Source organism: Callorhinus ursinus, unplaced genomic scaffold (genome assembly GCF_003265705.2).
Source record: "Callorhinus ursinus isolate GAN/ISIS: 27379988/994484 unplaced genomic scaffold, GSC_fseal_2.0 scaffold56, whole genome shotgun sequence".
Taxonomy (NCBI): Eukaryota; Metazoa; Chordata; class Mammalia; order Carnivora; family Otariidae; genus Callorhinus; species Callorhinus ursinus.
In genome coordinates, this window is record NW_027397118.1 from 9,052,621 (window position 1) to 9,064,844 (window position 12,224).

General features: G+C 36.3%; 1 protein-coding gene across 1 annotated transcript in view; it reads left to right on the top strand.

Moving 5' to 3' along the window:
* Positions 1-11,264, top strand: part of VPS35 (VPS35 retromer complex component) — a 28,174-nt gene extending 16,910 nt beyond the window's left edge. The window contains exons 9-17 of the mRNA XM_025852379.2: positions 1,153-1,249; positions 1,358-1,506; positions 3,246-3,453; positions 3,867-4,022; positions 5,924-6,046; positions 8,064-8,243; positions 8,749-8,988; positions 9,482-9,625; positions 10,292-11,264. Coding sequence (XP_025708164.1) covers positions 1,153-1,249; positions 1,358-1,506; positions 3,246-3,453; positions 3,867-4,022; positions 5,924-6,046; positions 8,064-8,243; positions 8,749-8,988; positions 9,482-9,625; positions 10,292-10,471 — 1,477 coding nt within the window. The 3' untranslated portion in view covers positions 10,472-11,264. The remainder of the gene's footprint in view (positions 1-1,152; positions 1,250-1,357; positions 1,507-3,245; positions 3,454-3,866; positions 4,023-5,923; positions 6,047-8,063; positions 8,244-8,748; positions 8,989-9,481; positions 9,626-10,291) is intronic.
* The last annotated feature ends 960 nt before the right edge of the window (positions 11,265-12,224 follow it).

Genomic DNA, 12,224 nt, shown 5'->3' on the forward strand with positions numbered 1-12,224 from the left:
CTACTGAATGAGAGAAGATATTTATAAATGACATATCTGATAAATGGTTAGTATCCAAAATATACAAAGAACTGATAAAACTCAACACCCAAAAACCAAATAATCCAATTTAAAAATGAGCAGAAAACATGAATAGACATTTCTCCAAAGAAGACATCCAACAGCCAACAGACACATGAAAAGATGCTCAACATCACTCATCATCAGGGGAAACGCAACTCAAAACTGCAGTGAGTTATCACCTCACACCTGTCAGAACGGCTAAAATGGAAACACACACACAAAAAAACAAGTGTTGCCGAGGATATGGAGAAAAAGGAACCCTCTTACACTGTTGGTGAGAATGCAGACTGGTATAGCCACTGTGGAAAACAGTGTAGAGGTTCCTCGAAAACTTAAAACTGGAACTACCCTCTGATCCAGCAGTCACGCTACTGGTTATCTACCCAAAAAATACAAAAATATTAATTCAAAGGGATACATGCAACCTTATGTTTATAGCAGCATTACCTACAATAGCCAAATTATGGAAGCAGCCCAGGTGTCTATGGATAGATGAGTGGAGAAGATGTGGTGTATAAATAGTGGAATGTTATTCAGCCATAAAAAGAATGAAATCTTGCTATTTGCAATGACGTGGGTGGACCTAGAGAGTATTATTCTGAGCTAAATAAGTCAGAGAAAGACAAATACCGTATGATTTCACTCATGTGGAATTTAAGAAACAAATGAACAAAGGGGAAAAAAAAGACAAACCAAGAAACAGACTCTTAACTGTAGAGAACAAACTGATGGTTACCAGAGGGGAGGTCAGTGGGGGGATGGGGGTAATAGCTGATGGGGATTCCTTAATCCCCATGACAAGTGCACTTGTTATGATGAGCACTGGGTGATGTGTGGAGGTGTTGAATCACTATATTGTACACCTGAAACTAACATAACACTGTCAACTGTAATGGAATTAAAACCTTAATTCAAAAAATGAATTGAGGGCATGATCGGCTCCATTCCATGTCCTTTTTTAAAATCTTTTGTAATGTTCTAGGAGAAATACCTTGTAGAAAATAGAGAAAAGTATAAAGAATAAAATGTCATCCATGATCCCACTACCTAAAAATCCCTGTATTTGTTAAAGATTATTTTCTTTTTCAGATTAGCTTTATTTGCTCACCGTGAAGATGGACCTGGAATCCCAGCAGATATTAAACTTTTTGACATATTTTCACAGCAGGTCGCTACAGTAATACAGGTTTGTATGGCTTTTCTCCTCTAAGTTCTCAAAACTTTGAAACTTCTCAGCTGGTAGATTCTTTTGTGATTGTTTAAAATAAATTCTGTGGTTTTCTCAACATTTCAGTCTAGACAAGATATGCCTTCAGAGGATGTTGTATCTTTACAAGTCTCTCTCATTAATCTTGCTATGAAGTGTTACCCTGATCGTGTGGACTATGTTGACAAAGTTCTAGAAACTACAGTGGAAATATTTAATAAGCTCAACCTTGAACAGTAAGTCAAAGTTACATTTTTATAAAAACCCTCATAAAGCACTTTTTTTAATCTATTTTTAAAACAAAATAGATTTGTTTTTCTTAATTGCTTTTTGAAATGTTAGCATTTGTCTTAAGCATTTGTTAGATTGATATGCTTGTTGTTAATCAGTGCAGAAAGTAGCATCCAATTTCTTGGTTGTGTACATTGATCAGGTAGTGGCATTCATGGAGTATAAGTAGTCTTTTTGGACCAGAGTCTCTCCATTTCAAACCCTTTCGATATATGAATGACTTTTCATACTGGTAAGGAAATTAACAGTTGACCTTGGAACAATGTTGGGGTTGGGGCACTGACCTTCCGTGCAATTGAGAAACTGCTTATAACTTTTAATTCCCTGAAACTTAACTACTGATAGCCTACTGTTGACCAGAAGCCTTACCAGTAACATAAACAGTTAATTAACACATATTTTATACATTCTACGTAGTATATACTGTATTATTACAATTAAGTAAGCTAGAGAAAAATGTTATTTAAAAATTACAGGAAGGGAAAATACATTTTATTGTACTGTATTTGTAGAAAAACATCCATGTATAAGTCTGCTTGCGCAATTCAAATCCATGTTCATGGGTCAGCGGTGTTTATATTAAGCAGTGTTTCTGTAAGAAGTGGTTTCCTAGAGATGAATAAGTTGTAAAAAGTTAGCATATGTATATTTAAGGTGTGGAAGTTAAATTGTTTAAAATATTTTTCTGTTTTGAGATTTGATTTTGATACCATCAAAGAAAGTATTTTGTTGCCTAGTTGGGAGCCTCGGCTGTGCTGTTCTAGTCTGTGGCATCCTCTAGGGGCTACTGTGCGCAGTTCTGATCCCTTTACCTTTTCCCCAGCAGTCCCCTTATTGTCCTGTCCTGCACTGCATCTGAACATGGGGGGTCAAGCCAGCCCCTCTCCTCTTACCCTTATTATTCATAATTTTACCTCATACAATCTTTTTCTTTTTCATCTCCCTTCTTGTGGTTTAGCCGCATCAGGAAGATTTCTTATTTTCCTTTACCTCTTTTTATTCACCATCACCCCTTCTTTTGGTTACTTCCACTTTTGTGAACTGAAAAACATTCCAGATTTGAGAGAAAATTAAATTATGTGTCTGTATCTTCCCCCACCAAGTAAGTTTTAAAGTAAAATTAGAGAATTAGAAATCCCAACCTGTATAGGTCTTATAAAAACCCCAGATATGCCTCATCTCCACAGAATGCTCCTATAGGCTGCTACCTTAAATTCAGCCTGCTTTTCCTTGATCACCAACATCTGATGGAGAAGAAGCAGGTTTTTTTTCTAATTTGTGGAGTTAATAGCTTTGCATAGATTTTTTTCTCCCTACTTATTTTCATCATGAATATACAGTATTTATTGGCTGCCCAGGAACTTAACTACCACTTAAAATACTTTCCTAAAAATGTCAAATTCTAGACAGTCATTTGACTTCCAGCTGTACAACCTTTTTGATGTTGTTACATCTTATTTTGTATTAGTAGAACATTAAGAGATGAGTACACGTTTGTGTTTAAATAGGCATCTTTATCTTCTCAGAAAGGAGGTCATTGGAGTATTTTGAGATGGTGTAATCCACCTGACCTATTTCCTTTAATGTACAAATGAAAATTTTCAAGTTTTTATGCAATTAGTGTATTTGTATATACAGAAAGTTAATTTTACTCATTAAAGGGCTGTTGTTTTTCTTTTTGTAGTATTGCTACCAGTAGTGCAGTTTCAAAGGAGCTCACCAGACTTTTGAAGATACCTGTTGACACTTACAACAATATTTTAACAGTCTTGAAATTAAAACATTTTCACCCACTTTTTGAGTACTTTGACTATGAGTCCAGAAAGAGCATGAGTTGTTACGTGCTTAGTAATGTCCTGGATTATAACACAGAAATTGTTTCTCAAGACCAGGTAAGAGAATATCAAATTGCATATATTAGGAAAACAGAGACAACGTAGTAATGATTTTAGATCTTGAGACTCACACATGAAATGGGAGAAGAGGGTAGTTTAATACTAAAAAAAGGTTACAATGAGCTTACTCATCATTACTCTAAGTTAGAAATTAGAGGTTTGTAAAGAAGAAATTATAAAACTCTAATCCCACCAGAAAGAGAATAACTACTATTATTTAATTTTTGGTGCATCTCTTTCCAGACTTTTATCTATATGTGTATCAGCATACATAAACTTTCTTAAAATAAAAGGAATTATGTTGTTATTAATACTGTTTGGTAAATTTACACAGCTGGAAACACTTTTGACAGTGACTTTATATGCTGATGGTTTCACTTCAGTGGATTTCTGCATCTCTCATGTTACAGGTGGATTCCATAATGAATTTGGTATCCACACTGATTCAGGATCAGCCAGATCAGCCCATAGAAGACCCTGATCCCGAAGACTTTGCTGATGAGCAGAGCCTTGTGGGCAGATTCATTCATCTTCTGCGGTCTGAGGACCCTGACCAGCAGTACTTGGTATGAGTTAACTCAGTTATCATACACTTTCATAGCTCCTAGTGAAATCCCATGTAGATGTGCCTCAAATGGTCTGATGCAGCTGTGGTCTTAGGTTTTGAAAAAATTGCAACTGAATAAGAGATTAAGTGACATTCATGGACTTTGACTTTATATAGAAAAGCATAATTGTGAGCTTATGGGAAACAAGTTGGTTGCTCTAGTTTCTTTCAAGACTTCTTAAGAATTGCAGAAAACCCATATTCCTTTATTGGATGTTAGTACTCATTCCATGTTCATTTTCTTTTTGAACTATGCTGCTGCTTTTAGAATTGTCCAGTTGTTTATCATAATAAAATTTAAAGTATAAGCAACAGTCCTTATCTTCAATTGTATTTGTTTCCAGGGTTTGAAAATATAAGTTGTATGTGTTTGTCACATTGAAAATATATGAAAAGATTAAAATTCAAATTGTCTTTTTTTTTAACCCCTTTTTCATGGCAAAGAACAGTTGAGGTTTTCCCTTTCTTTATCATTAGTCTCAGTAAATCTTTGTGAAATGAATAACATGTTGCCTGAGTAGGAATGTTGGTGACTGATCTGGATGATTTATTTATGAAAGGTAGCACAGATGGCAGTCTAATTATTTTTTGGGCAAAGTGTAGTTTAACTGTTGTTGGATTCATAGGCTGTTAGACTGATATAATGAGGAACATTTTTATTTGAGGTTGAGTCCTGACTTTCTCCTTCTGGTGACTTCCTTTGTTATAGTTGACACTCTTGTACTCCTTCATTAGCAGGGTGAAAAAGAAGCTGACTTTTGTTGGCAGTGTGATAGTCTTTGCCTTGCCTTACTGATAAACATTCTGGGCACTCTGGTGTCACACTTGGTGTACTGTGTGTGATCTGTACACAGTAACTGGCTGATTGTTAAAATATTTTAACTGATTCCCTTATGTTTCTGTGTCTCACATAACACACATGCCTACATGTGTTTTCTTTTTTTGTTGCATTCCAAATGTATTAGTAGGAAGTATGCCTTCCACATGTAGCCAATTGATTATACCTATGCACCGAGAGACCTTTAAGGGAGGATCATTAGCTCTGATTTCCCCAAGGGGGAATGCATTCTCCTATCTGTCTTTTATGTCAGAGAAATTCACAAAACCTGAATAAGTCACACATTGTATCACACATATTAAAAAGTATTTCTTGTGCTTTTTCTTAAACAACCTGACGTTTATTTCAGAATGGCTCTTTTAAAGTATATTGCCATTTCCTTTTACTTTAATGGTCTTTTTTTTTTCTGAATCAGGAGGTAAGACATACCAGCAATATGCACACAGCTATTTTGCATCCTAGTAATAGCCAACATTTTCTGAGGCCTTGCACCCTCGCCTTGTGTCAGGTACTAGTAACTCTTCACATGTATTACTTGATCTTACCAACAAGAACAACCACCACCACTGCATTTTTCAAATGAAACTTTTATAACTAAGAGGAGGTAAATAATTTGCTCAGGGTCACTCAGGTGTAGGTGTTAGAATCTTCTTTTAAATATAAGTCTCTTCAGAGCCTGCAATCTTTATCAGCATAGCAGACTTTGTACATGTGTGTGTGAAAATATGTTAATATCTGTCTCTGTCCCTGACTGGTTGTGTTACCTTGGGCACATTATGCAGCCTCTTTGAACCTCAGCCTTCTTCATTTTTGAAATGGGGTTACTATCTGTCTTGGTTGTGATGTCAATTATATTGACTCCATGAGATAAGAAATGTAAAGCATCTACTATAAAGCCTGGTACATCAGATGTAGTCAAAAATGGTAGCAATGACAATGATTAGAGCCCTCATTTAATTTTATAAATGATTAATCATAGTGCAGGAAAGGTTAATGTTTTGGGGGGGATTTTTTTTTGTCAGATTTTAAACACAGCACGAAAACATTTTGGAGCTGGTGGAAATCAGCGGATTCGCTTCACACTGCCGCCCTTGGTATTTGCAGCTTACCAGCTGGCATTTCGCTACAAAGAGAATTCTAAAGTGGTGGGTTTACTTTTAAGTATGTCACTACTTTTTTCCTTCTCTTATATGTGTGTTCTTTATTATAGAAAATTTCAAACATACAAAATAGACAATGGTATTGCATATACTAGCTGAGGGATCACATAAAAACACTTAGAAATGAAAGATTAAAACAGGTCAAATTTATGCCAAAAGTTTTCCTGTATTTAAAGATTACTTGAGGGGCACCTGGATGGCTCAGATGGTTGGGCCTTCGGCTCAGGTCATGATCTCGGGTCCTGGAATCGAGCCCTATGTCGGGGGAGGTGGGGAGCGGGGAGTCTACTTCTCCCTCTTCCTCTCCCCTGCTCATAATGTGTACTCTTTCTTTCTCTGTCTCAAATGAATAAATTTTTAAAAATCTTAAAAAAAAATAAAGATTACTTGTGAGACATTGATAAGTTTATGACAAAATTGGCTCAGAGTGCTTTAGTTTAAGAATGATTTTACTTTCTTAGAGTCTTTACCAATTCTAAAGTGATACAGTAACTTCATGTAGAGGTTGCAAGTACATAACAGGTGAGATCTAATTCAAGGTAGTTTTGCCTTATGAAAGGGCCTAGCATTGCATTATAACCTCTCTCCAAAGGCCTGAAAATGAATAATTCTGTGAATTGTGTACATTTTTTATGCACTTATTCCTTGAGCAGAATCATGGCTTGAATCTTCAATAGTTTTATAGAAAATACTTTAATCTGATGTACCTAAAATTTGGACAGTCAGGTTAGCATTAACAAATAAACCTCAGTAAACTTACTTTTCCAATAGTGGAGAAACAAGATTTATTCAGTATACCTGCCAGCCTGACATAGCAGCTTTTGGCCAGTTTTTATTATGACACCTGCTCTTTTAGTCCCTTTTCCAGCATTCTGTGTATAGATTTTGGTGACGGTAACAATGGAAATAGCAACTAGCATTCACTACGTGCCATATAGTATGCCAAAGACTATCTATATACTTGGATTATTGCATTGAATCCTTGTAGCAAGTCTATGACGATTACCCTCTTTTAAAAATGTAAAGAACTGATTGCTTTAATAAGAAATTTGGATGGTCAAACATGGATAAAATATTTAATCTCACTAGTAATTACAACAATGAACCTCTGTTTTAGAAATCAAACTGGTAAAGAGAAAAGAAAAAGAAGGTTTGCAATGGCAGTGGTGCAATGAGAATTCATTCTCATCTAGTAATGGTGGGCATGTAAAAATACTACAGTCTTTCTGAAAAACTGGCAGTACGTAAGTAGGGCCTTAAAAGAACTAATAATTCCACTTCTAAGAATTTATACTAAGGAAATTATTAGGGATTCAATAAAACTTTGTGTATATAGAGCATTAGCATTCATTGTGGCATTGCAGATTATGTCCAAAAGGAAATAGTGAAGTAAATTATGCTACATCCAGTGTGTGGAATATTTTCTAGTCATTAAAGTGATTTCCAGTAGCTTAGTATCATGAGGAAAATTGTTATGACAAAATAAGTGAAGGAAAAGAAGTTTGATGCGAGTATATGCAGCATGAACCCATTTTAACTCTTCTGATGAGTTACTATAAAGTAGAAAATAAAACCAGACTAGAGGTCCCAGTTACATCGCATTTGCATAGGAAAAAAGAAGGTGTTAACATCAGAATGTTATTAGTGATTATTGCTGGGTGGTAGATTTAGCGATGATTTCAGGTTTTAAAATTCATTTGTTTATTTTCCTAATTCTGTCCAGTTGGGGTATTTGTTGATTTTCTGATGAGAAAAAACAAAATGCCAAATATACAAAAATTACGAAGCCAGTAACCACAGAAGGATGTTTTGAGAAGATACTGTTCTTGATTCACTTGTGTGCTTCAGAAATGAGACGGAGAAGAAGGACAGTAACAGGAGAACCTTGAGCTCAGCTTTCCTGCTTTCCCTGTTTGTTCTATAGAAGTTTCATATAAAATGAATATTCTTGAGCAAGTTAATCTTGAAAGTAAGGTAATTTAAACTATTTTTTCTCTTTTAGGATGACAAATGGGAAAAGAAATGCCAGAAGATTTTTTCATTTGCTCACCAGACTATCAGTGCTTTGATCAAAGCAGAGCTGGCAGAATTACCCTTAAGACTTTTTCTTCAAGGGGCTTTAGCTGCTGGAGAAATTGGTTTTGAAAATCATGAAACAGTAGCATACGAATTTATGTCCCAGGTGATGGTCTTTTCTCCTTTTTGTGTGTAATCAGTTTTGCTATGTTCAGTCACCTGTTGTAGTTACGGAGGTGGTGCACATGGATTTTTCTCTTCACTGAATTTGTAACTACCCCTTTCCCACCATCTTGGAACTCCTTCTTAATACTGTAGTCACACTGATTGGTTTGGAGCAGGAAGATGGATCATTTCCTAGGTGCTATAATGAGATTTAAGATTTCCAGGTGGGTCTTGGTCTAAGTGTTTCATGGAGTGAAAAGTTCCTTTATTAATTCAGTTTGAGAACTCTGGGTTAAACAAAAGATAAAACAAGTTTCCTTGTTATAAGTTGTCAATATCTTTCCTGTATCAGCTGTGTCTTTTGCCTCTCCAAGGGAGGGGTCAGCATGTTGTGATCTGAAGGGGGACTATGGAGCATCTCACAAGATAGGGGTTTTGATGGGAAGTACTTTAGAAAATGCTCCAATAGATGGTAGAAAAGGTCTCTTCTGCTTCTTGTTCACCAGGCATTTTCTTTGTATGAAGATGAAATCAGTGATTCCAAAGCACAGCTGGCTGCCATCACGTTGATCATTGGTACTTTTGAGAGGATGAAGTGCTTCAGTGAAGAGAATCATGAACCTCTGAGGACTCAGTGTGCACTTGCTGCATCCAAACTTCTGAAGAAACCCGATCAGGGCCGAGCTGTGAGCACCTGTGCACATCTCTTCTGGTCTGGCAGAAACACAGACAAAAATGGGGAGGAGGTAAGGAGGGAAGTCATTCTCGACCATGTTATATGAAAGGGGATCATTAGCAGGGAATAGCTGCCATGGCCCTTGTGTACTAGAGGTGAAACGTTTGGAGGAAGAAAGAAACACTGGAGAAAGAAAATTGCTTTGTTTATTAAAAGAAATGAAATAGACAGTAATGTGTAATTTATAGAGAGTTACATCCTGTGGTGAAGCCCCACTTTGAGGATATTGTAATACAGCAAGTTTGTATCACTGCCTTTAAAAAGTATACATAATAAATATAAAACATTTAACATATAAACATATAAAACAAATTATATTTGTAAAGTATAGCTGTTTGCTTTAAAAAAAAAAATGAAGAGGATTTAAATTTGTTGTATGCCTTAAGAGCCACTGCAGGGTTATGTTTATTTCTTGTGTGAAGTGGGACATTTGTAATTCAATAATCTCTTTAATACTCCACCCACCCACCCCACCCCACAATCCCCTCGCCCTTTTATTCTAGCTTCATGGAGGCAAGAGGGTAATGGAGTGCCTAAAGAAAGCTCTGAAAATAGCAAATCAGTGCATGGACCCCTCTTTACAAGTGCAACTTTTTATAGAAATTCTGAACAGATATATCTATTTTTATGAAAAGGAAAATGATGCGGTAAGTAAATTATAATAAAATATTGTTTGTGAACTAATATTTTCCCTTCCTGCGCTTCAGAGGTTTGAGACATAGAAGTTTATCATCTTGATACTTTCTTTTTTGTTTATAAGCGTCAGAGTTTGGAGAATGCATCTACTAGTCTCTTTCATTTGTAGTATCCTTTTCTGTTTATAGATGCATCTCTTTAGGGGAAGAACTCATTATCTGCAAGAAAATTCTCATCTCTTTTGTTCATGAATATTTTATAGAAACAGTCACTGTTGAAAAACAGAATAATTTACAAATATAGTAGGCTGATTGGTCATCAGGTACAAGTTTAGAATAATTCCTAAATGGAATATCCTTTTAGCAATAATGCAGTGTTGGTCAAGATTTATAGGTTAAATAAAATTTTGCTTTTCTTTTATTGGTTCATGATGCTCTATTTTTTATTTTTGGGGTTTTTTTCCCTTATTGTTGTTTTTGTTTTATTTGTTTTTTGGTGAGTTGCCAGTAGTTGTTGCTCAAACCAGGAATCGTGTTTTCATCTCTCTTTTTTTATAATTACTTTGGTGACTCTTGAGAGTAACACAAGATCCTCAAAACATTTTTATTGAATTATCTTATATTTTTTATATGGTGCATACTTGATTATGTAACTGTACTGTACATGTTCTTTTGTAGGTCACAATTCAGGTTTTGAACCAGCTTATCCAAAAGATTCGAGAAGATCTCCCAAATCTTGAGTCCAGTGAAGAAACAGAGCAGATTAACAAACATTTTCATAACACACTGGAGCATTTGCGTTTGAGGCGGGAATCACCAGAATCTGAGGGGCCAATTTATGAAGGTCTCATCCTTTAAAAAGGAAATAGTCTCACCATAATCTTTTCCATGTACATCCAGTAAGGGTTTTATTATACTAGGTTTCCCTTCCATAGATTGTGCCTTTCAGAAATGCTGAGGTAGGTTTTCCTGTTCTTACCTGTGATGTGTTTTACCCAGCACCTCCGGACACTCACCTTCAGGACCTTAATAAAGTTATTCACTTCATAAGTGTTCAGTCTGTCTGATCACCCCAGGTAGCATGATTGATCTGCTATTTAAAACTCATGTGGTCTGTAAAAAAAAACAAAAAACAAAAACAAACCACCACTTATCTCAGCTAATAATGAAGCTCTTCTTCCTTTATTCCGTTTTGTTGGTTGTATAATTTCCTTCATTACTTGGGAGTACTAACCTGAAAGTGTGTGTCTCTTTGTTCTCTAGTCCAGTTTGAGATTAATTTAGAGGAAAGGGATACTGTATGTGAAATTCAGCTTGGGCTTTCCCCTAAATGCAAGATAAGGCCATGTGTAATATTTTCCCTAAAACTAAAATATATTAATGCATGTTTGAGAATTTTAAAACACCATGGTCAATACCAAAAGCTATATTTTGCATATTTGGACTCAGTCATCCATTAAGAACCTATGTTGTCCTCTGGGCATATTTATCAAAATAATTTTGTTCTAAATAGTATAAAATAGAAAATTTGTGATCGATATAATTTATGTATAACCTTCATTATTGTAAATTTAAGGGGAAATGCATCATACAGTTACTTTTTTTTTTTTTTTTTTTTGCACCAGTGGAACAATAAAGTTGCTATTAACAATTTTGGACTTTTTACCCTTTCATACTAGATGTGTAGAAGGAGCTAATAGAATGCCTGTGGAGTTCAGTAGGCTTACGTTACAGCACTTGCTTGTTCAACTCTCAGTTTAAGCACTTCTTGAGCAAGGCACCATCTCCTCTTTGGTTTATACCTATCTGCTTTCCTTGGCCTTATCATGTTCTCCTAGGCATGGTGTCCACATAAACTCTCAGAAGGCTCATTTAACAAATTATCCCAAAACTTAGTGTCTTGAAGCAGCAAACCGTTATGTCACGGTTTTCTGGCTTAGGAATTTGGGAGCAGCTTAGCTGGTGGTTCTGGCTCGGGGTGTCTCACGATTCTGGCTGTAGCTCTAGCCATCTGAAGGTGTGGTTGAGGCTGGCTTCCAAGCTCATTCACATGCCCATTACCTGGAGGCCTCTGTTCCTCTCCTTGTGGGCCTTTACAAGGGCAGCTTGAGGGTCCTCATGACATAGCAGCTGGCTTCCCCAGAGTGACTCACACGAGAGAGGGCAAGGAGGCAGCCACATGCCTTTTTATGACCTGACCTTGGAAGTGACATAGTGTTGTTTTTGCCTTATTCTGTTAGAAGGGAGTCACTAAGTCTAGCTCATGCTCCATGGTAAGAGGATTTAAGCTCTACCTCTTGAAGTGAGAAGTTGCAAATTTATGGGCATTTTCAAATGACCACCTCACTTAATATCTCACCATCTGTCTCCCCCCCTCCCCATTGATAGATGTCTAGCACTTGTTAGATACTGTGGTCTGAATGTTTGTGTCCTGCCCCCCCAAGCCCCCAAATTCATATTGAAATCTTAACCCCCAAAGATGTTGAGTGGTGGGGTGTTTGGAAGGTGCTTAGGTCGTGAGGGTAGAATCTCATGAATGAGATTAGTGTCTTTATAAAAGAGCCCCCAGAGAGTTTGCATGCCCCTTTCTACTTCATGAGGACACAGAGGT